The sequence below is a fragment of the Raphanus sativus genome, chromosome 6, assembly GCF_000801105.2.
Source record: "Raphanus sativus cultivar WK10039 chromosome 6, ASM80110v3, whole genome shotgun sequence".
In the NCBI taxonomy this organism is placed as follows: domain Eukaryota; kingdom Viridiplantae; phylum Streptophyta; class Magnoliopsida; order Brassicales; family Brassicaceae; genus Raphanus; species Raphanus sativus.
Window position 1 is genome coordinate 6,030,064 of NC_079516.1, and position 26,809 is coordinate 6,056,872.

The 26,809-nt window shown below is 35.5% G+C and overlaps 5 protein-coding genes across 5 annotated transcripts; 3 read left to right on the top strand and 2 right to left on the bottom strand.

Moving 5' to 3' along the window:
• Positions 1 to 8,102: 8,102 nt before the first annotated feature.
• LOC108809698 (glutamate decarboxylase 5) lies at positions 8,103 to 10,246 on the bottom strand. The gene is made up of 6 exons (XM_018581856.2): positions 10,116 to 10,246; positions 9,816 to 10,020; positions 9,531 to 9,731; positions 8,987 to 9,455; positions 8,816 to 8,868; positions 8,103 to 8,742 (listed from the first exon to the last, which is right to left on the bottom strand). The coding sequence occupies exons 1-6, from the start codon at positions 10,196 to 10,198 to the stop codon at positions 8,281 to 8,283; spliced, it is 1,473 nt and encodes a 490-aa protein (XP_018437358.1). The 5' UTR covers positions 10,199 to 10,246; the 3' UTR covers positions 8,103 to 8,280.
• Positions 10,247 to 11,769: 1,523 nt separating this feature from the next.
• LOC108807690 (F-box/kelch-repeat protein At3g16740-like) lies at positions 11,770 to 13,049 on the bottom strand. Its single transcript, XM_018579946.2, has one exon. The coding sequence runs from the start codon at positions 12,960 to 12,962 to the stop codon at positions 11,787 to 11,789; it is 1,176 nt and encodes a 391-aa protein (XP_018435448.2). The 5' UTR covers positions 12,963 to 13,049; the 3' UTR covers positions 11,770 to 11,786.
• Positions 13,050 to 14,715: 1,666 nt separating this feature from the next.
• Positions 14,716 to 16,056, top strand: LOC130497031 (uncharacterized). The gene is made up of 4 exons (XM_056989860.1): positions 14,716 to 14,973; positions 15,108 to 15,190; positions 15,702 to 15,757; positions 15,837 to 16,056. The coding sequence occupies exons 1-4, from the start codon at positions 14,802 to 14,804 to the stop codon at positions 15,913 to 15,915; spliced, it is 390 nt and encodes a 129-aa protein (XP_056845840.1). The 5' UTR covers positions 14,716 to 14,801; the 3' UTR covers positions 15,916 to 16,056.
• Positions 16,057 to 16,672: 616 nt separating this feature from the next.
• LOC108812445 (purple acid phosphatase 17) lies at positions 16,673 to 18,538 on the top strand. The gene is made up of 3 exons (XM_018584705.2): positions 16,673 to 17,312; positions 17,462 to 17,618; positions 17,705 to 18,538. Exons 1-3 carry the CDS (start codon positions 17,124 to 17,126, stop codon positions 18,358 to 18,360), a joined length of 1,002 nt encoding a protein of 333 aa, XP_018440207.1. The 5' UTR covers positions 16,673 to 17,123; the 3' UTR covers positions 18,361 to 18,538.
• Positions 18,539 to 19,664: 1,126 nt separating this feature from the next.
• LOC108812448 (dihydropyrimidine dehydrogenase (NADP(+)), chloroplastic) lies at positions 19,665 to 21,873 on the top strand. Its single transcript, XM_018584707.2, has 7 exons — positions 19,665 to 20,130; positions 20,326 to 20,580; positions 20,660 to 20,830; positions 20,912 to 21,024; positions 21,107 to 21,296; positions 21,364 to 21,473; positions 21,556 to 21,873. Exons 1-7 carry the CDS (start codon positions 19,849 to 19,851, stop codon positions 21,710 to 21,712), a joined length of 1,278 nt encoding a protein of 425 aa, XP_018440209.1. The 5' UTR covers positions 19,665 to 19,848; the 3' UTR covers positions 21,713 to 21,873.
• Positions 21,874 to 26,809: the final 4,936 nt, after the last annotated feature.

Below are 26,809 nucleotides of genomic sequence, written 5' to 3' on the forward strand. Positions count from 1 at the left end.
CAAGCCAAGTGTATTTAATTTTTATTCTAAAATTGATTGACATATTAAAAGTGGTTAAAAGTGTGTGTGTGAGTGTGAACTCGAAAAAATAAGCCACGTCAGACAAAAATCAAGACATTTGCGAAGATTTGACTTTTTAGTTCATTGTCTATGAATATGGTGGGTCCCTGTACTGTCGTGTTTTTTGATCTTGTAATGGAAATAAATCATTTGACGCTACTATTTAAATAAATGTAGCGAAATTATTGCCAAGATGTTTGATTTATTCCATTATTGGATCACCTACTAACTGTCACTAATAGGAGGCAAATTTGCCGTTACCCACTTACGACTTTTCAGTATAATTAGGCCCAATATAAAATGGGCCGCCTTAGTACTAAAACAGAACAAGTGCAAATCATCTTCTCACTTGGTGAATCAAAAGTAAATCCACCATGTTTTTTCTTTTGAGACACTATTAATGGAGTATGTTTACCCCTAGTCCAATGATAGCCATTGTAAAGAAAACATGCCCCACTAAGTAACTTGGTGATAGGTTTCCACTTTCCAGCAAGTTCCTATTTGCTTTCAGAATTGCAAAAATTATTTGTTCAAATTATTTCCAACACTACAAGAAAACAGACGGATATTGACGGTCAAAACCGTCGGAATTTCGTTGGAAAATCCATATTCCAATAAAACTGTGACGAAAATAGTCATCGGTATTATTTAGTCAAAAAAAAAATTCGTCGAAAATCAGTCAGACATTCTGACGACATTCTCAAAAATGCCGAGAAACAGAAATCTGACGAATTTCGGACAATAGTTCTATCACAATTTTCATTGAAATTGTGTCGGTGCCTTTCCAAAAACGTACACTAATTTCCGTCGACGTAGTTATTTTATAGCGAATGAAGATCAACTATGTCTTGAAGGGATAAGAAATTTTAAAGTAAATTTTAGCTGGATTAAAAGCTTAATATATCTAAATAATTAAAATTATATGTTTATATAGTTCAGTGGCAGGATCCGTAAATATATTCAAAATAGAAAGATATCTAAAAAATCTTCTGTTTTAATAGTATACTCTCTTAGTTTTTGAATTACTTGTCGTTTTAGAGTAGAATTTTCGTTTTAAAATAAGTGTCGTTTTCGGTTTTCAATACAAAATTTATTGACAATATTTCCTACCATATTTTCTATTGGTTGATATATGGTTAGGTGTATTGGTAATAGTGTTTTTATTTTAAAAAATATGTAAAACTAAATGTTTTCTTAATCTGTATGTATAAATCTAAAATGACAAGTAATATGAAACAGAGAGAGTAGATGATAATTATCTTAAATTAAATAAATAATTAGCTTTAAACAAAATAATTTTTTTTTTTTTTTTTTTTAATGAATGTAAAATTTTATTCAAACAAAACTTCTTTACAACTAGTGCATCATATTTGAAACTACAAAAGAAGAACAAACCCAAAAAATAAAATCTATTTCTAACTCTTCTTAACTTGATAACCTCTTAAAAACACCTATTTCAAACTTCCAAAATCCCCCTCAAACTTGACCATGTGAAACAAGTCAAGCTTGGAAATGCCATGAAATTCTCCTCATTAAAACCCTCATTAGAGAAAACCCAATTGGGACAAAACTCTAATGGGGGAAAGAGTAAGAACCTCATAGCTAGGGGACAACATTAAAGATAGATGAATTTTCTTCCCTGCTACAAAGAATAAAAAAGTGCTGCTTCACAAACTTGGTCTTGTCCCAAACCAAGTAATCAAGCCTTCTTCAAAGTGTCTTCCCTTTCCTTTTACAGCAAGCAACTTCAGTCTGACGTTTTTATCCACAAGTTGTATTATAGTAGTTGTGCTTTTTGGCTCTTCTCCATGCCTGCGTGCATTTCTTTCCCACCAGATTGTATGCATAGCAGCTTGTAGAGTGTATCGAATAAGGAAAGTCTTTATGGGTGTTAGCCATGGCTTCGAGACAATCCCTATCAGAGTACTCCAATCAGTTGTAAACATATCTTGCATAAGGCCTTATACCAGATTTTTCCAAACATTTCCTGAGTAACTGCAACCAAAGAAGAGATGCGCACATGATTCAGGACCATCTTTACACAAAACACATTCTGTGTTTATAGAGCTGTTCCATCTTTGCATTCTGTCTGTCGTCTGCAACCTCCCCTTCAATGCTACCCACATCATAAAAGAATACTTCGGAGTGGAATTAGGAAACCAGACTCCCTTGCTCCAAGAACAGACTGGTAGCGTGTCCCGAATCTGACCCCAAGTGTTACTTGTTGAGAACTTATTTATATATTTGCCTTCAGCATGTTTCCAGAGAGTAACATCTTCGTCTTGTGAAATCCCAAGCTTCCTGATCTCTTCTTCTACTTGGTTAAGAATATCTACTCTGTGATTTCTTCTCCTTCTCATTTCTTTAACCTCCGCAACAGAGTAACTATTAGGAATCCCCAAGTCAAGTGGTCCTCTTTCTCCAAGAGTCTCTATTAATATGTCAAACCGAGACCATCTATCATGCCAAAAAGAAGTTTCTTCCCCATTTCCGATCTCCTTCCTGATAAACTGCTTTGCGATCCCTCTTATCTTTAGAAGTTTTCTCCATACCCAAGATCCAGAACTTGTGCTTTCTTTTATGGACCAGAAGGAGTTTTTTCGAATCAGATAACACTGAATCCATCTAACCCACAAAGAGTTTTCTGCCGTCAATCTCCAAATAAGTTTCATTCCATACACTTTATTGATTTCTTTCAGAGGTCTCAGTCCCAATCCTCCTTCATTCTTTGGATAGCAAATTTCTCTCCAACTAACTTTTGCTTTTGTTGTTTTGAGCTCGGGGCCTGACCAGAGAAACGCAGAACATAATCTCTCTATCTCTTTTAAGCAGCTTCCAGGTAGTCTAAAAGCAGCCATCCAAAAGTTAGCTAAGCTTGTGATGACTGAATTTATTAACTGTAAGCGACCAGCATGAGATAAAAAACGTCCAGTCCAAGAGCTCATTCTCTTCCTGACTTTTTCTACAAGCGGTAAGTAGTCACTTACTGTCATGCGCTTTGTAAGAAGAGGCAGTCCTAGATAGCGCACTGGTAACTGCCCTGAGGCGAAAGGAAAGGTTCTGATAATGTCTTCTCTAGTAGTATCCTGAATGCCTGCTGTGTAAAGTGTGGATTTCTCTAGGCTAATCTTAAGACCCGAGATGCCTGCAAACTCTTTAAAAACCGTGAGCACCCCTTCTACCGATCTCTTGGTGCCATCAGTAAAAACCAGTAGATCATCTGCAAAGCATAGATGTGATAACATGATATTTTTGCATTTAGGATGATAGCCAATCTGCTTCCTCTCCACTGCCTTATCCAACATACCAGATAACACATTCATGCAAATTACGAACAAATAGGGAGACAAAGCACATCCCTGCCTCAGACCTCTCTTGCTTTGAAAAAATCCTGCTAATTCTCCATTCACTTGAACTGAGAATGAGGCAGTGCAGACACAAAGCTCTATCCAGTGAATAAACTCCTCTGGCATATTCAAAGCTCTCAGCGTATTTAATAGGAATGGCCAGTGCACGGAATCGAAAGCTTTGGCAATATCAATCTTAATAGATTCTCCACAAGAAGCCTATCCTTGACAAACGCAGATTGGTTGTAAGCTATACATCGGGGAAGGGTTTCTTTCAAACGGTTAGCTACAATCTTGGAGATTACTTTATACAAGACGTTGCAACACGATATCGGCCTGTAGTCCCTCATTTCTTGTGCACTCTCCTTCTTAGGGATAAGAGCTAATATAGTCGAATTTAGACCCTTTGGCAGAAACCCTTTGCTGAAAAATGATTGAACTGCAGCAGTGAAGTCTTTCCCAATTATATTCCAAGAGGCTTTAAAAAATTCAGTTGTATACCCGTCAGGCCCTGGAGACTTGTTGCTAGGCATCTTGAAGACTACTTCTCTTATTTCTTCCTCTGTGACTGTTCTGATCAGTTTCACTCTCTCTTCTTCATTACATCTAAAGGAAATGATGTCCTCAAGATCCTCCACGGTTTTTGTTTCTATATCCCTGGGCGTGAAAGTGAGAAACTCATTGAAGAATCTTTCTGCTTCTCTCTTTATATCTTCCTGAGTGGTAACAATACTTCCATCTGCACATTTTATTTCTCTGATCGCATTCCTTACTTCTCTGGTTTTTGCTGCATTATAAAAAGCCTTATTATTTTTATCTCCCACTTGCAGCCAGTGTAGCTTCGATCTCTGTCTCAGCACCTTCTCTTCTATTTCTGACACTCGCTGCCATCTTGCAGATGCCTCTTGCTCTGCGCAAACGTTTTCTGGAGTAGGTATTCTCATCATTTGTTCTTGCTTTACACATAGATCACTGAAAGCGTCTTTCACCCTCTTTGTGAGTGCTCCCAGCTTATTTTTACTTAGAGAACGAATATGAGGCTTCAACCCTTTGAGATACTTGGAGAATCTGTAAAGAGCTGTAGTGGATTGAAACAGAGGTTCAGTATCCTTCCAATAGTTACCTATTACCTCCATAAATTCTGAAGTTTCTGCAACTACATTTGTAAACTTAAAAGGTTTACGCTTTCCAACAGCCTCTGCACTCATGTGAAATCTCCCTCTTAAATGATCTGAAACTCCCCCCGCTTCAAACACTCCATACGCCTGAGTACGATTATTTAACCATTTTTCATTCACCAGAATACGATCCAACTTCTTACTTATAGTACCTTCATCCCTCTTGTTGCACCAAGTGAATCTCGGACCTTGATACCCCATATCCATAAAACTGCAGTACTGAATCACGCTTTCAAAATCTCGCATTCCCGATGTTACTAGGCCTGAATCCTGATAACTTGAATGCTCTTCACCCTCCAACACCTCATTAAAATCTCCCATAATAACCCACTCTTTATTTCTGAATATTCTAGCATCTTGATGATCTTTTATATCCCTCCATAACTCCTTTCTTTTCTCTGCACTATTTTCTGCATAAACAAACGAGCAGAAGAATTCCTCCTTTTCACCTTCCAATAAAACCGATACTGTGATTATCTGATCAGATTTGAAAACCGGTGTTAATCTGACTTGAGAACTCCATAGCACCCAGATTCTCCCTTTTCTACTGAATTCGTAATTGTTGATAAAAGACCAATCTTGAAATACTGAAGAGGCTATTCGACCAGCCTTGCTTTCTTTTACCCTTGTTTCCAATAACCCTCCAAACTGAAGACCTTTACTTTGAATCCACTCCTTAACTACCTTGTGTTTTGAATTTTTGTTAAAACCCCTTACATTCCAAAAGAAACCTGTCATTGAGAAGGATTGGTTGTACTTTTATTGCCCCGATGCCCAGGCTTCTCTGGAACAACTTTGTGCAGAGTTTTCGATTTTCTTGGGAGTGAAGGTCTAACTCTAGTTGCACTTGCCAAATCTGGCCAGTGATCTTTAGAGTTTAACCCAGCAATGTTCTGATCTTGACTACCTTCATTCGCTTCCTGTTTTCTTTCCTTCTTATCTGCGTTTTCTTCCTCTTTTTTATTCTCCTCAGTTTCCTTCTCTTCCTCAATGACCACTTCTTCTATGCTCAAAACTTCCTCAACTTCTATTGGGTTTATCATATCTCCCTTCTCATCCACTTCAAGTAAAGATGAATACCTCGACGGAGTCAATAGTTTCACCTGTCCATATTTCAAAGTATTAGAACTCTTACTTGCTTTCTCTGGTGTTACTTCTGACCATTCTTCAACCATTTCCCCCTCCTCAGTATCTTCTTCAGTCATCCTTTTTTGTTCTACCAAAACTTCCTTTTCTGATTCTACAATCTCATCTCTGATCTCTGTATTTTTCTTTTTTTCCTCATTTTTCTCCACTACAGCATCTTTCTTCATAACCACTTCCTCATTTATTTTTTGAACTGATTTCTCTGTTTCTTCCTTCTTGTTCATGACACAGACCTTAGCCCCATGCCCCCATTTTCCACACAGACGACATCTTAGAGGTAACCACGGATAGATGAACTCCACCAAAGATGATTTACCATTTTTTGTGAAGTTAATTTTGTCTGGTAACTCCTTTGACAGGTCAACATTCACAAATATCTTCGCTAGCTTGAAATTCGAGCAAGAAGCTGTCTCTGGATGAAGTCTGACTGGAGACCCTGCAGCACTTGTAATGAAGCTTAACCCCTGCCATGAAAACATGTTCATCGGTACATTCTTAAGATGGATCCACATTGGGATCGACTTTATCTCTGGCTTCTCTTTCAACTCATCAGGCGTCCATTTTGTTACTACCAACGGCACGTTCCCGATGTTCCACATACCTCTCCGTAGGATTCTGGCTCGCATTGCTGGGTTTATAACTTTGAACTTCATTGTTGTGTCATCTACTATATGAACATCGATCTGCTTTTGCTCTCCCTGAGTCCAGATTCTGTTCACAGTAGCATGAACACGAGCTATGTGTGGAGCTGTATCCAAAAACTTCCCAATCAAGTAGTCTTCCCATAGTGGGTTACCTTTCTCAATAACATCATCTGGTATCTCGACAATCTTCTCACCCTCCTTTTCTGTAATCTGTATATCATATTTCTTCAGTACTTTTTTCTCTTGTGCAACCTCAGCCCATGATCCTCCTTTTTCAGATCCCCTCGTAAGGTTTTCCGATCCCTTCCTTCCGATGTGATTCCTCATCTCCAAATCCGAAGCTTCTTTTTGATGCTCTTTAACTATCATCACCTCCGTTTTTTCCCGATCCAAACTTTCCTGACCCTTTTCCAACCCTCCCGAATCTTCTAACTGCTTTTCCTCATCAACGATCTCACTCTGCTGTATCTGATTAGCCTTAGTCCCCGTCGGAGACCTAGCGAAGCCCGACGGATCCGCCGTATCCATCTCCGAAAGTTTCGTCGCCAAATCGCCTTTTTCGTCTTTTTATTTTTATTTTTATTGGACGAGTTCTAGGTGTGAGTTTTACCCCTCACAACGGTTACTTCTTTAGGACCAATTGCTTCTTCTCATATATTTTTTTTTGTAACGACTCTTCTCATATTTTTTTCTTTTGTGTTTCTCTCGTTTCTTTTTGATTTTTTATTATTTATTTTAGCAAGAGATTCAGTCAAAACAGCATTGCTGGGGATGCTCTTAAGACACTTTTGGATGATGCGATTTCATCATTTCCACGTGTTGGCACAACACAAGCATGCATTTCACGTACCTAATGTTCATCTTGCCTTATGATCAAATAAAGTGGTTAAAATATATATGAAAATCTATAAAAGCATATACCATGAGCATGCGTATATACTTAACAAAATGTTCAAATATAGTAATTCTGTCTAGTCTATGTATTTAGTATGATCAAATGTTATTTGTGCTTGTCTAGTCTATATAGTATGATCAATTGTTTACTTACCCATTATCATGTATTATCAGAATATCATCTAAACAGAAAAAAGAGAGAGAATCGTGTGCATTTTCAAAAAGAATTCCAGCGGCGATGAATTAAATTACAAGAGCTCCCTTATGCTCTTGGTTTCGGACTCTTCATAGCTCTCTTAACTGTACCTACTGGTATCGGTCAGGGGCGGATACAGAATTATATGTAGATAGAGGCACATTAAATTTGTACACTATATCCAATTTTCTATATAATTGGGGGCACTCATCATGTTTTGTACTAATAATAACTATGGGAAAATAAAAAAATGAGACGGGGCACATGACCCCATACCTTTGGTTTTGCGTCCGCCACTGGTATCAGCTAGCACCACACTACTGAGATTTTGATTCCATTTAGTTCTTAGTTTAGTTTTTTATGAACAAATAATTTGTGGTTTAGTTACGGTCTGGTTTCTCATTATTTTAGAGATTTTAGTTCATAAATGAAAGGAACCTATCTCACTTATGTCACAGATGTATCACTAATATGAAAAGAACAAAAACATCATATCTTAGATTATGTTTTTTCTGTTTCAGTTATTGAAAAATGAAACACAAAATTCAATTAAACCAAACTAATCTTATTTTCAAATCAATTTGTTATATTGTTTGGTTAGGTTTTGTTCCAGGCAAACATATAGTGAACAAACCTACACTATAACTCCCAAGTACTATTGATCAAGACTCAAACAGACTCTTGAGAAATCACTCTTATGGTTTATAATGCCATGAAATAAAAACAAAAACTTAAGTTCAATGGTCTAAATTAAAAACCTTATTACCATGACTGGTCCAAAAAAGAAGCATGGCTCACTGACTTAGCCTTAGGCCCTAACAGACAATATTTCTTTTGTTCTCCACGAGGCGTTTCCAATACTTAGCGATATCCTCCAACGACATCTTAGCAGTCTTCTCTTCACCACCACTAACCTTTGCAGCTGCTGCTATATGTGCAATCCGGCTAGGAAGCCCTTCAATCTCTTTCAGTACCTGTAAGATGTGTGTGATGAGTCTGTCTGCAAGGCCTCGGCTAAAGTCTTCCCTGATAACAACTCTAAGCACAGCAATGTGTTGTGCATCAGCAGGCATAGTGTACGCTGGTATGATCCACCCAAACTTCCTCAGAGACTCTGCAATCTCAAACACTGTGTGTTTGCTACTGTCCTTGAGAGAGAATGCAACTAGTGGCACACCAATATCCTTAGACACAATGTTGAACTTCCCTGTCATCTCTATTCCTTCTCTTAACCTCCTTGCATTGTCCATGCAGTTTTCCATTATGTTCTTATATCCCTTTTTGTGATTATATAGTTTATTAGAATAAGATGAAACTGTAAATAATATATAATATAAGAGTAACAAGTACCTCAAATCCTAGGCGGATAAACTGATAGTACTGACCAATGATTTGGCTCGACCCTGAAAAGAAACCGAGTTTTTATTAGAGGAAATGCGATGATGAAATTATTGGATAAGCTAGAAGTTAAAAAATTTCATAGTTTGTAATAGTATTAAAAACTAGTGGGTTATACAAAACCTTTAGAGAAGTTAAGAGTGAAAGTGGGTTGATCAGCTCCTAAGTAGTTGATGTGAAAGACAAGGTCCTCAGGCAAATCATCTTTGGTTCTCCAGACAATCCAACCAACTCCTGCATATACAAGTCCATACTTATGACCACTGACGTTGATGCTCTTCACCCAAGGAAGCCTAAAGTCCCATTCGAGATCAGGGTAGAGGAAAGGAGCAATGAATCCTCCACTGGCTGCATCAACGTGAATAGCAACATCCCAACCAGTCTCTGCGTTTTTCTCTGCTAAAAGATCGTTTAGTGTCTTCACGTCCTCAAATTCTCCTGTAAGTGTGGATCCTAGAATAGCTGCAACGCAGATTGTATTCTCATCCACCATCTCTACAGCTTTAGTTGGGTCCAGGACGTAATAGCCTTCACTTAGTTTCACCTCTTTGAGCTCTACCTCAAAGTACCTTGCAAATTTCTCCCAGCACACCTACCGCCGGGACGACACACAAGTTACATAAAATATAATGGTTGGAGGATGATAAGTAAGTTTATATATAGAGACCTGAACATTGGCACCAGTTACAATGTTAGGATTATCAGTTGGTAGACCCTGAGCTCTTCTCCTCTGTTGCCATTTCCTTTTGAAAGCTAAACCGGCAAGCATTATAGCCTCCGATGAACCAACAGTTCCGCATCCAATAGCAGCCTCGTCTTCTCCAACGGGAGCATGAAATAAGTTAGCTATCATATTTACACACCGGTTCTGAAGAAATATATGGAAAAAAGGCTTGAACAAATTTGTAATGAAATCAACAGATGGGAAGAGACAAAAAAAAAGGAGAGGAACCTGGAGCTCGGTGGTGACAGGATATTCATCCATGTCAACATAGTTCTTGTTCACAGCTTCCATCATGAGTTTGTCACACTCAGGTTCCATCCAAGTGGTTACAAAGGAAGCTAGGTTAAGCCTAGGGTTGCCATCAAGCATCAACTCATCATTGATTACTTGGTAAGCAGCGTCCTTGGGCATGGAATTTTCAGGCATCTTGAACCTATTTCAAGATATGCAAAAAAAATAGTGCAATCATTAAAAAAAAACACTAAAGATGAGGAAAGAGTCGAGCATAAGGACAGAGAGAGAGAAAACCTGGGAATAACAGCACGGACATATCTGGAAGCGAAAGTGGAATGTAAATGCTCCTCTGACTCCGAGTTTGTGGCGAGTGCCATTATCTTTTAACTTGTGCTCAAATTGTTGAACAGAAGAGAAGAATAAATGTCAGAAGTTTTATTTTACAGATAAATAAAGAAAGCAAAAACTATATTTACCAATTTAAGAACTAACTCCCTCTTTTCACTAGCCGCCCCCTTGACTCTCTCTTCCCCTTGAATTGTGTGTTGTATACTATTATTGTCAGAGAGAAAACTACATCACAGTAGTAAAACAAGAACTGGTGTAGTAGATCTTATGAAAATCTACAGATCCTTGTGAATGTGTATACTTGACAATGATAGTATACAACACACAATGCACGGCACTTTCAAATATGTTGCATAAGAGATAAACATGATGAGTCTAAGAAGCTATACGAAAAATGGACATATATAAAAGGTTCCTCAAATATAAGATAAAGAAGCATCTTCTTTTTCAAAGAAACCACCAATAGTCTCGTCTCTCCGGAAGCTTATATAAACTGTCACAGTATTACGCACAACCAAACAAATGTTGCATAAAGGGAGAGCCCTCACAGAGTCTGAAAAATCTTTAAACATCATACACTAAGCCAATAGTTGCTACAACGAGCCTCTCTCACCAATATTCCAATTCTGTTCTTATCAAAAGCAAAGACACATTACTACTGAAAATATACATCTCTTCAGTGTCAAAAGAAAAGATTAAGCACATACGGGACTAAGTATCTACTTAAGAACATGTGAAACCACCACATCCACAGGTTGAACGTCAACCACAGCAGCACCAGGTTCTCCATGCCGAAATGGACATTACAAGTCAAGCTATGAACCACAACAATGAAACAAAATGGATTTTATGCAAAGAAGAGACGATAACATATAATTCCCAGCCCGAGTTCCATCTTCTCTGGGCCCAGACGATCTGATGTAACCTGCCCAGGAAGCGTACAAACAGATAATGCAACGCCCATTGTACCAACCATTTCCAACGCACATTTTATCCCAGCCGCAATATTTTCTAGAGAAAGACCAGCAGCTGCTACTGCGCCAGCAAGCAGAAAATGATGCTTTAAGCTTGAAGCTTTCTGCTCAGAACTTCATAATGATCCTAAGCTTGTTCAAACTAAACAAATCACAATATCCAGCAGATCAAGGTTCCAGACATCACAATAACGATCAGTACCTCTACTTTGTAACCTTAAGATTTTGCTTGCTCAGCAGCCAATCCAAAGTGCAAGCGAGATCACCCGTATAGTTCTGTACAGAGAGGGTAAGAAAGTTATAGAGAGACAAGAACCCACAGTTTACGTTTGCAGCTCTCTTTCCCACTCTGATCACCTTGAACAGGTATTCATAACACTCGGACCTAGCTAGTTAAATCAATTCAATAAAAATACAATTTGTTGAGAAGTTAAAAAGAGTCCAGAGAGCAGAGATACTCCTTTCTTTTTTCAGGGAATATACAATGCTAAAGAAAGCTTCAAGGAACAAACTCTAGACGTCATCACTTTTAGAGGCAAAGACAACCTAAGATGTATTTGAGTGTTTCAGAGAAATGTGGGAAGAGATACAAATTAATAATCAAAAATGAAAAAAGAAAACACGGCAATAACAAGTCACTAGATTAGGGTGGTGTGTTCTTCTGTTTTCCTGGTGGCGCAGCTTGGTTGATTCTCACCGAGCTTGGAACATAAGAGCACACAGTTGGCCAACCATCTACTTTTGCAAGACCTTCGAGATCCACTGTTTTGAAGTATCCATTTTCGCCAATGATGTAAGCCATGTTACGAGTACCTAGGTTCATATCAATAAACACGACCATCTTCTTCTTCACGTCAACGAAGAAACTTGACGAGTAATTCACAAACTGAAAATTGGTGAATGGGTTCATCTCAACCGCTAAGAACAACTTGTTCCACGACACTCCACTGGGTCCAACCTTGCTACTAATCCATATGTTCAACGTGCATGCTGGTGCGTCAGATTTCTGTAACAAGACAGCAATCTGCTCTTCTCTAACGCTAGACAGAGACATTTTATCTCCGTAGGGACCGCAAAAAGGCAGAGGCAGAAGCGGTCCAAAACTCTCTGTTGTAAAGTTGAAACCTAGTAAAAAGCGCCTTTCTGTTGTTTCTTGTGGCGCAAGCTTCTCTTCGGCAAACCAGTAAGTATTTCCCTTGATAGACAAGCCACCGTGAAAATACTGTATATGCCAGTCTGGATTGACAACAACAAGCTTCCAAGAGTTAGAGTTTAAACTGAAGATTTCAAACTCCAATACTTGGCGATTTACTCTCCGGTAGTAACTGTTCACAAATCTCAGGACTTTGTGGCTACGCCGCGAGAACTTGGTCTTCTTCTCGTATCCGAAAGCATACCTGTCATATCTACTGTAAAAATCTCTGGGTTTGATCCACCTTGTTTGTCCATTAAAAGGGTTCCAAACAACAAGCCTATATTCTTTGGTGACGCATAACAACAAACCATGGCAGTGAAAGATTTCAAGTATTTTGACTCCGTCATGAGCAGCGTCGTCTAGGCTAACAAGTTTACCAATAGGCTCTATAGATGGAGATGGATCGACGGGATTGACACTCATCAAGTAAACCTTGTAGTCGAGCATCATCACCACCTGAAACTCCTTCCTCTTTGCTGCTTCACCTCTGTACTTCTTTGTAAAACTCCTATCTTTTGATATAGTGTTCCACTTTTTGCAGGTGAATCTCACTCCTCGCAGCGATGTCATCGGAAGCTTAGAGAGCACCTCCTCCGCCATGTCCCTTGGAAGTTCCGATATCATCGTCGCAGCTATTGTTTCAGTAATCGAAACCAGCCTCTTTCCTTTTCGGATCTATATATATTTATAGCTATAGCTATAGCTATGCACACCAGATAAATTTATGACCGTATTTGGATTAGGGTTTTAGGGCTAAACTTAGTGTACAAGGTGTTTGGAAAAAAAATTTGCTAGTACCAAACCATTATTTATGTTGTATTGTAATAAAAAAAGGTAAAGTCTATCGTCTTATTAATTTAATATTCAAAACTAATTAAATAATTTATATTAAAACTAAAAATTATGTTAAAATTTTAATTAATTGAATAATTAATCCACACAAATATGCAGACCATCATCTAGTATTCTAAATCTATGGTTTGTAGGTCTCAGCATCATTTTAATCACCCAATTTCATTAAAAGTGCTGGTTTTCCTTTTTCAAAATACCAATAATAATTCAAAAATAAACATACAAAATGAATATAATCTATATTTATTAGTGTATAGAATCTAACCAACTTCGGTTCTAAAGAATTTTATTCTAAATACAGTCATAATCAATAATCAACATAAATTTGTGACACCTAACAAAATAACAAAAGAAAACAGTGAAATTACATTTATAACTAAAAGTACATATATACTTTCCACTGTTCATTCAAATATAAAATGTTTGTAATGTATTTTTTTCAATATACTGTCCCGTCTGTAAAACAGATTTACCCTCATAAGTAATATTCTACCGTAGTTTTTAGGCAAAAAATAACAATAGTTCTCTTTTTTTAATAGAGTAGATAATTATTTTTGAGTACTTGCGTATATAATGTGGACTTAATATTCTACGACATTTTTGACAAACAGAAACCAAACCGAATCATATAACCCAATCTGACATTAAATTTAAGGCTGGACAAATAAACCAAACCCGATCCAAAAAATATCAAATGGATTTTGTTTTATGGTATTTTGGGTTATGGATATTATCCGAATCAAATCCGGATATAAATGGATATCTGATAGAATCCAAAACATTCAAAATCTCGAAATATTGTACCAAACATAGGATCTCAATTCTTAAGATGTATCTAAAATACACTAAGATATATTGAATATCTAAAATAGTTATCTATTACATGAAGGTTAGTAGTTCTATTACATGAAAGTTGATGGTTGAAAATGGCGGCTGAAACTTGAAGTTTTTAGATTTGGTTTTGTTTTCATTGAACAATGTTTCTCAGTTCATGAGAAATTGATTTTCGTTTAATGCTTCCATTTATTTGGTTTCATTTCTATCAATAAATATATTTTTTTCGATTTTGATTGATCATGGTGATGTTCCTTTCTTACTTTTGAATTGATTTTACTTATGTTTTGGTTACAAAATAAATACAAATCTAGCATTTTAAAATCGAAGAACCGATTTTACTTATTTTTTTAGTTATAAAATAGATATAAATCTAGTACTTTTAAACCGAATAATCGATTGATACCCAAACTCGAAAATACATCGGATTGTACCAGTTTTTAAAGATTTATTAATCCCGATCCCAATCTGATAAAACTTGAACCGAATTTTCATATAATCTAAATAGGGCTGATTTTGATAAATCCTAAAAATCAAAACTTGATTGGACAAAACCGAAATCCGATTGGGATCGAATGACCAGGAGATCCATTTGTGGGTTAATAGGCCGTAAAAGGCCCATTAATTAAAAGAAAGGAAAAAAAGAAAGTCAAAAGGACAAGCCGGCACTCGCTTTCTGCGTAAATACGTGTCGGTAGCGCGCAGAATCCAGATCATAAAAGAAGAGGACCGAAAGAAAGAAAGAAAGAAAGCGAAAGAGAGATCTAGAAGAAGAAGATGGCATTGCAATGGCTGATCCTGACGTATGTGGTTGCAGCGGAGGTCGCGATCGCCGTCATATTGACTCTCCCTTACCCTATGCTTCTGAAGAAACGCGTCGTGTCACTCGTCTCCCTCATACTCCAGCCTGCCGCCTCCATCGTCGCCTTCGCCGGGTTTCAACTCCTCGGTAACCGCTTCTCTCTCTCTATCTGTCGTTGATCGTTTTATTCGTGATTCGATATGGTCTTTATAGTTAGGGTTTCGAGCCGGAATTGATTTTGGTATTAAATGAATTGATTTGGCTCTCATGCGTGTTTTCAGATATTTATTGGAAGAATGAGCATAGACTAGAGTGCTCATCTGAGGTTTGCACTGCTACAGAGCGTGATCGCTACGAGAAATCCGTAAGCTTAAGATCCGTTTCCTCACATTTGATACTTCTTGATATGTTTGTTCGTACTTATTTTTTCATTGCTGAAGATGATAAAATCATTCGAGGATCGAGTTTATTGCTTAAGTTAGTTGAATGAAACTAGATGTTGAGTTCTTCAGTAGCTTCAATCGATTGTGTATTTTGTCACAGACTCCCAGGGATTTTAGTAGTTCATGTGGTTTAGTATTCGTCTCTAATGAGCTAGCTTATACTGTATAACATAGCTGTGGAATCTTATTTTAGTAGAACCATCAGGGATGTACTTTCTTTGATAGATTTATCAGAATAGAACTGGTGCCAATACTGTTTGTGTGCCCTGTTCTTGTGGATATGTTGGTGGTTGATCGTTGATGCGAGATAACCACTCTTCTCTGTTCTTGAACCGAACCTTAGTGGTATTCAATCTGTTATTTGCGGCTTCTGTTTGTCATTCCCTAAAATGTCTCGGTTCAGTAAAGTTACAAGTTTTACTTGTGTGGCAGATCTACAAGGCTCAGAGGAATGTGTTTCTGTGTGCGGCGGGGATCCTTCTCTACTGGTACATCATCAACTAATCAAACACCTCACACTCCACACTTACGTAATTGAATTGACTTTATATTCTCTCATCATGACAGGTGTATTCATCGCATCTGCAAGTACAACAAAGACCTTGAGCATTTGGAGGAACTAGAGAAGAGATGCAAGGCAGAGTAGTAGTCTCCCTCTTCTGTTATTATATCACCTCGGCTTGTTAGTAGACCACGATTTCCCTCGATGAATCTTTGCACAGACCTTATTTGTGTTTGATCTTGCAACTTTGATTTACTTTTCGAGAAACAGCATGTTTTATTTCTATTTTCGTGTCCGGAAAATTGACGTTTACATATTAGTTGCAATTATATGTGCATTTGCTTTGGGATAGCCTTGCGAGAGCCAAACCTGGTTAGGTTTCTAGGGGTTGATGGTCCCGTCCGGTTTGATAGACCTATTTGCCAGGATCAAACTGTCGAATCAATTTGTTTATAGTATTTGGAAGCTTAGCTACAAACTGGTTTTGTCTAAAGAGATGGACCGAAACAACCGTAACGGATCATTGGGATTTCCATTTTTATGACACATTCTAACCTCGAGTAAACAATAGATTTAAACCTTAGCTTTAACAGAATAATTAAAAAACGGTACTGGAAGTGGAACAGTGACAATAGTGTCGTCATATGGTAGGTTGTAGCAGCATTGTCCGCTGTTAAAACTTGTCTGAGAGTGAGTATGTGGTCCACTAGCAATGCTACCTCGTGACTCAATCTTTTCCAAAACATTAAAAGAACCAACCCATCATATGATTGGGCACGTAACGTTTCCACTAGTTACCGACCTTCTTATAGATGATTAATCAAAATTAGACAATTGTACCGAGCCAAAAAAGAACATTTCCTATAGATCGCCGTGTAATACTTTTTATTAGTTTTACCGTAAACTTTAAACCACAACTTCATTATTCATTTTTACTAAAAACTCAAAACCTAAACATAGGGTTTTGTATATATAATTTTTTAGAATTTGAAATCTTCCACAAACAAAACCAATTCTCTGAGATTCAGACAGAAAATGAGAGGTGGGTCTGAAAATTGAAGAGCAGAGGATGAAAGGAATAAAAAAAAAAGATGCGGCTACTGGTTGGAATATCCTTCAGCATCTCTTACCACACCTTCTTTTTCTCTACCTTTAATCATTTTTTTATGTTTAAAAAGCATCTTCTTCTTCTCCCTCCTTCCTCATCATCATCCTTTAACCATCCAACATTCATCCTCTCTATTTCTCAGTATATACATTCATAGAGAAAGAGATAACAGATTCTCTTCCTCCAAGCCACTCAAAGTCTTAGATATCATATTTTACCATATATATTATTGTTAGCCTTACGTATGGATTCTCATCAAACGTTAATATCCGCTACAGCAGCGAGCCTGTATTTTCTATTATGTGTCTGCATGACGAACGGTGAGCTTCACAGATTCATCGAGCCGACGAAGAGCGACGGTTCCGTTAGCTTTATAACCATCGGCGATTGGGGTCGCCGTGGCGACTACAACCAGTCTGTTGTGGCCTACCAGGTTTGGAATATTCTAAATAATATACCATAATTGAAAAGTCTTGTTATTATTCTCTCGTACATAATAACTGTCTTAAAAAAAAACTTTTGTCTTAAAAAAACATTTGTCTTTTTAATTTACATTTTTAAATAGTTAATTAATTAATACAGATGGGAAGGGTTGGAGAAAAGATAGGATTAGATTTCGTGGTGTCCACGGGAGATAACTTCTACGACAATGGATTGTTTAGCGAACACGATCCTAACTTCAAAGAGTCTTTCTCTAACATCTACACTGCTCCAAGTCTCCAGAAACAGTGGTACAGTGGTAATAATCCAAAACTTCTACTCTGTTTTTTGATGAGTTTATGTATTTTGTAATCACTCTCTTACTGATATACACAAATGATGCAGTCTTAGGGAACCATGACTACAGAGGTGACGCAGAAGCTCAGCTAAGCTCTGTCCTCAGAGAAATCGACAGCCGTTGGACCTGTCTCCGCTCTTTTATCGTCGACGCAGAGTTGGTCGAGCTCTTCTTCGTTGACACGACTCCTTTCGTGAAAGAATACTACACAGAAGAAGATGGTCACACGTACGACTGGCGTGCGGTCCCCTCTCGCAACTCTTACGTTAAGCATCTCCTACGTGATGTCGAAGCTTCTTTGAAGAGATCCAAAGCGACGTGGAAGATTGTGGTTGGTCATCACGCGATGAGAAGCATTGGCCATCATGGAAACACTGTTGAGCTAGTTGAAGAGCTTTTGCCGATTATGAAAGAGAACGGTGTTGATCTTTACATGAATGGACACGACCATTGTCTCGAACATATTAGCGATGAAGATAGTCCTATTCAGTTTTTGACGAGCGGTGCTGGTTCCAAGGCTTGGAGAGGTGATGTTGACCCGACCACTAACAATCCTAAGTCTGTGAGATTTTATTATGATGGTCAAGGGTTCATGTCTGCTAGATTCACTCACTCGGATGCAGAGATAGTCTTCTACAATGTGTTTGGTGAGGTTTTGCACAAGTGGGTTACTTCTAAGGAGCTTCTTCATTCCTCTGTTTGATCAGAAGTATAAATAATTTTTTGTTTCCTTGTAATTTTTGTAACATATCTTTCAAGTCCTATTGCAGGCTAGGTAGGCTTCCTGCTTAGTTTAGCATCATTTAGCTATAGCTTATCCCAATAAAACATTATTTAAATGTAATGTAATGATTGTCTTAATGATTTTCTTCTTAATGTTATTGTCTTGACTCATTTGCATACATAATCATTTTCTAGTTTAGTACAAAGTGTTACCTTGCATCTACATGGCTCTCATCTCAACATCCCAGAGAAACGAACCGAAAGTCACAGCCTCCAAGACAAGACAAGCCTCTTCATTCCACCAAAACTGATCTTTATCTGTTCGTTACCTTCCCTTAGTACTAACTTCAATTCTGGGATTCTCCTATGAGAACATAAAAATATTCTCATTCATAATCGAACTCCAAAGTATATGGAAGCTTCAAACACTAACTAGTGGACCAAACCAAACTGCTAGTCACTGAATTAGTCGAAACAAACACTAACATACACAAGTAAAAGCTCACATCAAGACTCCTTCACATCTTGATCAAGTAATTTTTTTTAATATAATGTTAAATTTATTCAAAGAAAACTGCTTTTGTACATCATGTGCAACGTTTTTTAAGAAGTAAAAATAAATATTTTCCTAAACAGAGCAAACTCAAATACAATGTTAACTTCAGGCCCGTGTCTCTGTGCATAACTGTATTTACTTGTGTTCATAAGATTGTAGCAAAACCTATAGAGAACGATGTCAGTTCCAGGTAAATACGATGAATCTTTGTTCTGTCACTCAGAGTCTCGATCAGTTTGGAGCTGATCAAGCTGCTGTTTGAACAGCCGCTGTGATAAGATGAGGATTGCTCACCAAAATCTGAGAGCGAGACTGATAGGCCTACCGGAGACTGTGGGAAGTATGAGCCATTAGGCTTAACAGTCCATTATATATACAATATGGGCCCATAAACTCATATCTCTTAAGACGCAACCTTAGCCTAACGGTGGATTCGGTTACGTACATCTTACACGAATCTTTAGTATTTGGCGTATAAGTTCAATCTTCTATCATTAGTTTATCCACACGGTTGACCCTTCACGAATCGGTGACAGATCAGAAAAAATGGGAGAGATAAGATACAGAAAATGAACTGTTAAATACAAATGATTAGAACTTAAGATTAATATGGATTCTCTATCTTATAGAAGATGAGAGTCTATTATTATTTGGGTCACTAATTAATTAATTAAGTAATTAGGAACTCTCTTGTTGTAAATTTCAATTATTTCTCCACATGGCACCCGAGAGAAGTTGGAAACCAACCAATTATTACAACACACTCCTTCTCTTGTCTTCTTAACTCCTATCTGATCAATTTCGAAATCCTACGCTTTCTCAAACGTCTTATCTTCTACCTCTACCAACACTCTGTTCCTCGGATAAAAATCTATACAGTTTCCACATTAATTCTATCAACCAATTGCATCCATGAGTTTCGCCTTGACTCGCTTCTCTGGACTCTCTTCTAAAACCACCTTATCACCCGACTTCGATCACTCCTCCTCTCGCCGCCGGAACGTTCTACCTCCGAACAGAGTTGGACTCAAGATCTCTTCATCTTCCTCTTCCTCTGAGCCTGATCTCAGTGTCACCGTAAATGGCCTCAAAATGCCGAATCCTTTCGTGATCGGGTCGGGTCCACCCGGTACCAACTACACCGTCATGAAGAGAGCCTTCGACGAAGGCTGGGGTGGCGTCATCGCTAAAACCGTAACCTCCAATAAATTCATTTGACCTTTTTTTCTCGAATCTGTTTCTGCGTTGACTTTTTCTCCATTCTGTTTATCGTTGACTTTTTCTCCATTCTGTTTCTGCGTTGACTTTTTCTTGAACCAAGAACAGAGTATTTAGGTTTGTGTATGATTATGATGATGTTGATTGAATATGTGATTTGTATTGGTTTAGGTTTCACTAGACGCATCCAAAGTCATCAACGTGACACCTAGATACGCCAGGCTACGTACCGGATCAGCAAAAACAGATGTGATCGGGTGGCAGAACATAGAACTCATCAGTGACCGACCTCTCGAAACCATGCTCAAAGAGTTCAAGCAGCTGAAACAAGAGTACCCTGACCGGATCCTCATCGCTTCCATCATGGAGGAATACAGCAAAACCGGCTGGGAAGAGCTCATCGACCGCGTCGAGCAAACCGGTGTTGTGAGTATCCCCACAAACACACACATTCTTTTAAAACTCGTAGATTCTTAATTGAGAGTGATTGTGTTTGTTTGTATAGGATGCTTTAGAGATCAACTTCTCGTGTCCTCATGGTATGCCAGAGCGTAGAATGGGAGCTGCTGTTGGACAAGACTGCGCGCTTCTTGAAGAGGTTTGCGGATGGATTAATGCTAAAGCTACAGTTCCTGTGTGGGCTAAGATGACTCCTAATATTACTGACATAACAGAGGTTTGTGACAACTTCTGTCTTGTTTCTGTCACTACACTTGTTAAGTTGTGTGTTTTAGACCATGTCCGTTATTTTTTTCAGCCGGCCAGGGTATCTCTAAAATCAGGATGTGAAGGGATCTCAGCCATCAACACAATCATGAGTGTAATGGGAATTGATCTCAAGACGTTGCATCCTGAGCCATGCGTTGAAGGGTTAGCTTAGTCTTTCTAATTTCAACGTTTTAGCAAAATCTCTTGTAATGGCGTCTTGTTGATGTTGTTACTGTTTTTGCAGTTACTCAACTCCAGGAGGCTACTCTTATAAGGCTGTTCGTCCTATTGCGCTTGCGAAAGTTTTGAATATTGCCAAAATGATGAAGTCAGAGTTCGGTGAGAACAAAGACTGTTCGCTTTCTGGTATTGGAGGAGTTGAAACTGGCTATGATGCAGCTGAGTTCATTCTCCTTGGATCAAATACTGTACAGGTGGCTAAACTCAACACTGCCCTCACTCTAGACCCTAAGAGACTCAATAGTTGCTTTTGGTTGGTAGGTATGCACAGGTGTGATGGTGCATGGCTATGGTCATGTGAAAACTCTATGCGCCGAGCTTCAAGATTTTATGAAACAGCATAACTTCTCGACGATAGAAGACTTCAGAGGGTATGAGCAACGCTTTTTTCATAGCTTTTTTATTTTTAATATTTATCCTTCTTGCTTGTCTCATGTTTGTTGTTGGTATTAGGCATTCGCTTCAGTACTTTACAACACACACAGACTTGGTAAGGAGACAGAAAGAAGCTATTGAGCAGAGAAAAGCCGAGAGGAGAGGTTTGAAATCTGATAAAGATTGGACTGGAGATGGATTCGTTAAGGAGACTGAGAGTATGGTTTCTAACTAAGTTGTAGCTTGATGAAGTGATGGAATCAAATATTCAATAAAAGTTTACAACTTCATTCACAACTTCTTAAATGTCACTTGCAAAGAAAAAAAAAATTGTATCTTGTTTTCTTAACATTGTGTATCATCTGTATAATGTAGCCACTGCCACATTTCTTTGTTCTTACGAGATGGCTTAAATTTGAACCCATAGTAATGAAATTGTTTTAAGTGAATTTGGTCGGTAACATGTCTGGACGAATTTTAGCACTTTAAATTATCTAGTTAATCAATAAACCTAAGAACATTACCTTTTGTTCTATAAACGATTTCTAAACTTTAAGATTCTGCTAAACATGAGCTTTCGGCCTCTTTAAATGAATGAGGAAAAATATGTATATGTATTTCTTGTTTGGATTCAATAAGTTTTGAGTTTATTTGTTGATATTGGTGTATTTAAAATTTTTACATGTATGTTGCATTTTCATGAATATTGGCGTTGGCTAAAAAAAACTTTCTTTCAAAATCAACAATTCTATTTATATTGATATAGTTATAGATAACTTACATATTTAAATATTATTTGTCATAATCTGTATGTAAATCTCAGGAGAATCTTAACTGAAACGATATAATAATTCTAATTAATTATTAAAATTTAGAAAATAAATATTGTCACACAACAATATTCCTTTGTTATTACAAGATGGCTTAACTTTAAAACAGTAATAATGGAGTTGTTTAAAAAAGTGGACTTGGTTGGTAACATGTCTCAAACGAGTTTTGAGGCTTTTAGTTATCTAGTGAATCAGTAAAACTTAAGAACATTAACCTTTTGTTCTATAGATGACTTTTAAACTTTATGATTTCTTCTAACGACCTCGTTAAATGAATGAGTCAAAAGATTTGCATGTACTTCTTGTTTGGACTCAATAAGTTTCGAGTTTATGTGTTGATATTATTGTATTTAAAATTGTTTAAAAGATTATGATACTCTTCTAAAAATAAATTTCTACTTGGGCCACAATTTAAGATGTATTAGAGGTTATTTATCAATATATTATCACTATCCAACTTGTTTTGTTTCTCCACCATTAGTGTGGCCATGAACGTCTTCAAAATAACCTGCACAAGAGTTCTTCCTCGAGTAACAGAGATACCGAACACCTTTCGTCATGCTTCATTCCTTCACCCGGAACGCCTTTCCTCACAATTTATGAATTGCGTTGTAGAAAACATATTTATTTTCATATTGCTAAATGTTAATTTTTGCGATTTTGACTACCAAATTTTTTGGACTGATTTAATATGGTATTCTATTTATGTGTGAGCTTTTTGTTATTTCACATTTATACACAGAGAGAAAAACAACGAATTCATAAGAAATCATTGACTTAAATCGGTTTGGGAGAAGATCAATGACTCAAATTTCTAGAACTATAAATTTCAAATATCTACTTTTCTTATTTGCAAATATCTTAGATATTTAATGAAAATGGTATGAGAAAATGGATGCTAAATTGATTTGTACAGCATTTGGTCAGCAATAAGCCTCTTGCAAATTTGTTAAAGGTTTTTTTTTACAAACATATTGTATATATAGTTTGAAACAAGTTTATATAATCTCACAATGTATGCATCATTAGGTAGTGAGATTTTTAATTATTTAATGCTCAAGCGTTTAGAAGAACGAATCATTATGAATCAAATTTAAATTTTCAAATCAAGTCAAATAAAGACCAGATTTTTGAAAAGAAATATGAATATATAGATAATCTTATAATGATTAGTCTAAATGTTGTTAAGCTTCCATAGTTGGGCAATGAAACTTAATTTAGGTGAATGAAACTTGAAATTGTTGATTGTGGACAAATGAAGTTTAGAGATTAAATAAATGGAACTTGAGATTATTAATTATTGAATTAAATAAGTTTAAAGATAAATTGTTAGAAAGTGAATAGATCTTAAGGTTACATGATTGTGTCAAATTTTGGATTATGCTAGGTTTTATTTCATTGTTGAAATGTTGATTAAAGTTTCATATTAGGATATTATATTTGTTTATCTTCTTAGTTTTAAGTTGTTTGTATGTTTTAATTGTCTTTGTCTCTTTCTTTCTAGATTTATAAGTATCATACTTAACTTCTCTACCACATCTACAAAATCATTCCAAAATCATGTTTATATATTTCCAGATCACTGAATAATAATAGGATTAAAAGATACAATCCTAGCTAATTTTTTTTTCCATGAACAAAACTATATATTTTTTGGTGATTCTTGTGAATGGATTATTTTTGTATTTTCTATTAGATGTTAATAAATAATTTTTATCTTTTGTATTAGATGTTAATAAATAAAATAACAAGTATGTTATATGTTCTAACTGGTACTTGAAGATATTTTAAAAACTAATAAGTTACTAAAAATCATTCTTCGCATATTCTCTAAGTTTATCTTGACGTGCAAGTAATTTGGTAAGTTTGAGAACACCGAATGAATAGCGTGTGTAGCAAAAATTCTGAATAATGACCATTTGTGAATAACTAAATCGTTCACTCCCTCTTTTTTTTTTAGATTTTACGGCTCTTTCATTTGATTTTTTTTTTTCGTTTCAAAGGTAAAAAAAAAAGAATCTAATTGTGTTTCCTTATTTTACCAATTTATAGATCTATCCAATGTCTAAACTAGTTGAAATGGATGTTAATATATTGAAAATTTAATGGGAAAAATATATGAAATTGTTCACGTTAGATACTTGTTCCTTTAATTTCTGAGTTGCTTAGCATAGTTTTATAAATGTTATTAATAACTTCGCTCTAGTTTAGTTTAATATATGTGGTGGTTGCCCGCGAATTCGCGGATATAAATATTATATGTAAATATATATATATATATATATATATATATATTATATTATTATAGAATGTCGTAAAGTTTTCATAAATTTGATAGAAAATAACGGATGAAATATTTAGTAATAAACAAATACTTGTAAAATTATATATGTAATTATCACATTAACTTCTTCAACACATATTATGTAACTTTTTCGACCTTTTATTTTTTTTTTCTTTTTATTATTTTTTTGCTAATGTTTTCCTAATTTTTTATATATTTTTAAGTTAATTAGTTTTTCTGCAACAAAATATTTGTTGGATTCACTATTATAAAATAATTAATATAAAATATGTTTAAAACCGTTATAAAATTATTTCTATAATATCATATGTATTTATATGTATATCATAAATATCTATAATAAATTTATGTTATTTATTTTTTCTATAAGCAATTATTTTAATTGATCTATATTTAAGATGTTTTAATTATTCTTTTGGTAATATATAGATTATATTATGTAAGTTTAAGATTTGTTTCCTTTAAAATAACTTAATTAAATAATAAAAGTTTAAATACCAACATAAGCAAAATCACTTAAAAGACTTCTCAATTAATACATAAAATGATTCATCTATATTTAAGATGTTTAATTATTTTTTGGTAATATATATAGATTATATTATGTAATTTTAAGATTATTTTTCTTTAAAATAACCTAATTAAATAATCAAAAATTGAATATTAATAAACAATCAAATTATTAAAAAACTAATTTTAAATTTTTACCTATAGATGACACGTAAGAAAAATCTAAATGATTTCTCAATTAATATATTAGATGGTGTAGATGGGGACAAGGACGATACACAAAGCAGCTCCCATGCATGATATTTTGATATGATGAATGTGAAATATTATTTGATTTCAGATGTTTGAATCATTTGAGTTTTTTTTAGTATTTGTGTATAATAATGAGAAGATTTTGTTTCACTACTATATATCGATTACATACATGTATATTGCATTTTCATGAATATTGAAAACTTGTTTTCAAAACCAAAGAAATGCAAGATGATTGGATATAACTTAGCTACTAGATTTTGACCCGCCCTTTGAAAGGGCGGGTATATTTTTTTGTTTAAATTTTCCTTGAGAAATTTAATATTTATATTTTTGTTATTGTTTGTAATCTTATTCATGTTTAATATTAATTTAATATAATTTTTGGAAATTTCACAAATTTTATATTAATTTAATTTACTATAGTCAAGTTGTATAATTACACATTTATGCTATATGCATTTCAGAAATTATAATTAAACTTTATTCCTAAATTTTGTATTTTTTCTGAATAGTTACCTATAACACAATTAGTTAAGAATATTTGCGCCCACATATGCGACTCCGAATCAACTCGAAAATCAAAATCTCATATTCTATTAGACCTAACTTATTTACTCGAATGATTTTTAAAGTGCTATATCCGAAAATCAATATCAAATCTAACCCGCACCGAAAACCGAACAAAATTTTGAAAAAAATTTTTAATATATTCTGTTATATATATATATATATATATATATATATACACACACACATATATAAATGGTTTAATATGGTTTTCAATAACTTTAAGTAAAAATCACATTTAATAAATACTTTTAATCGAATAATCTATTTAAAATCTGTTAAACTAAAACCTATAAAAAATATTTTTTCTAAACTTCCATAAAAATATCAAATACTCGTTAAAAATATACTCAAAATTTAAGTTAGATATTGGCCACGTAATTAGATATCAAATATAAGATGTTTACGTTATTTTTAGATGCTATCTTCTAGAGAATTTAGATGCAGTTTTAAAACATGTTGGTTGAAGTAATTATTAACTAACAATTTGATGGTACTCCACACTTTTTTCATCTTTAGTTAATTTTAGTTTTTGTTGGATTAAATAAAATGTTTAGATGTAAATAGAAAAACTGTATCCTGATTATTATGCTAAGTAGTGGTTACATCGACAATATATAATTCAATGCAGTTATTATATTTTTAAGTATAGATTTGAAAATAATTAGTTGGACTTAACTGATATCAATTGGACATGTTCCAAAATTAATAGTATTGGTTATGTACGTAAAAGACAAAAATGTCCAAGATTCGATTCATCATCATCACAGACTCACAGTGATGAATTATACCTTTATAGCTATTAATACAAGGGAACTCGGTTAGTTACCTAACTAGATTGCATGTTCATCAACAATTCTAGTTA

Bases quoted from the DNA above. Each gene is read 5' to 3' on its own strand.
- LOC108809698 (XM_018581856.2), bottom strand. From the start codon at position 10,198: ATGGCACTCGCCACAAACTCGGAGTCAGAGGAGCATTTACATTCCACT. The intron at 10,021-10,115 runs GTTTTCTCTCTC...ATCTTGAAATAG, and splicing joins GTCCGTGCTGTTATTCCCAG to GTTCAAGATGCCTGAAAATT. The intron at 8,743-8,815 runs GTACTTGTTACT...AATCACAAAAAG, and splicing joins TTATCCGCCTAGGATTTGAG to GGATATAAGAACATAATGGA.
- LOC108807690 (XM_018579946.2), bottom strand. From the start codon at position 12,962: ATGATATCGGAACTTCCAAGGGACATGGCGGAGGAGGTGCTCTCTAAG.
- LOC130497031 (XM_056989860.1), top strand. From the start codon at position 14,802: ATGGCATTGCAATGGCTGATCCTGACGTATGTGGTTGCAGCGGAGGTC. The intron at 14,974-15,107 runs GTAACCGCTTCT...GCGTGTTTTCAG, and splicing joins CGCCGGGTTTCAACTCCTCG to ATATTTATTGGAAGAATGAG. The intron at 15,191-15,701 runs GTAAGCTTAAGA...CTTGTGTGGCAG, and splicing joins GTGATCGCTACGAGAAATCC to ATCTACAAGGCTCAGAGGAA.
- LOC108812445 (XM_018584705.2), top strand. From the start codon at position 17,124: ATGGATTCTCATCAAACGTTAATATCCGCTACAGCAGCGAGCCTGTAT. The intron at 17,313-17,461 runs GTTTGGAATATT...TAATTAATACAG, and splicing joins AGTCTGTTGTGGCCTACCAG to ATGGGAAGGGTTGGAGAAAA. The intron at 17,619-17,704 runs GTAATAATCCAA...CAAATGATGCAG, and splicing joins CCAGAAACAGTGGTACAGTG to TCTTAGGGAACCATGACTAC.
- LOC108812448 (XM_018584707.2), top strand. From the start codon at position 19,849: ATGAGTTTCGCCTTGACTCGCTTCTCTGGACTCTCTTCTAAAACCACC. The intron at 20,131-20,325 runs GTAACCTCCAAT...GTATTGGTTTAG, and splicing joins GTGGCGTCATCGCTAAAACC to GTTTCACTAGACGCATCCAA. The intron at 21,025-21,106 runs GTTAGCTTAGTC...CTGTTTTTGCAG, and splicing joins CCTGAGCCATGCGTTGAAGG to TTACTCAACTCCAGGAGGCT.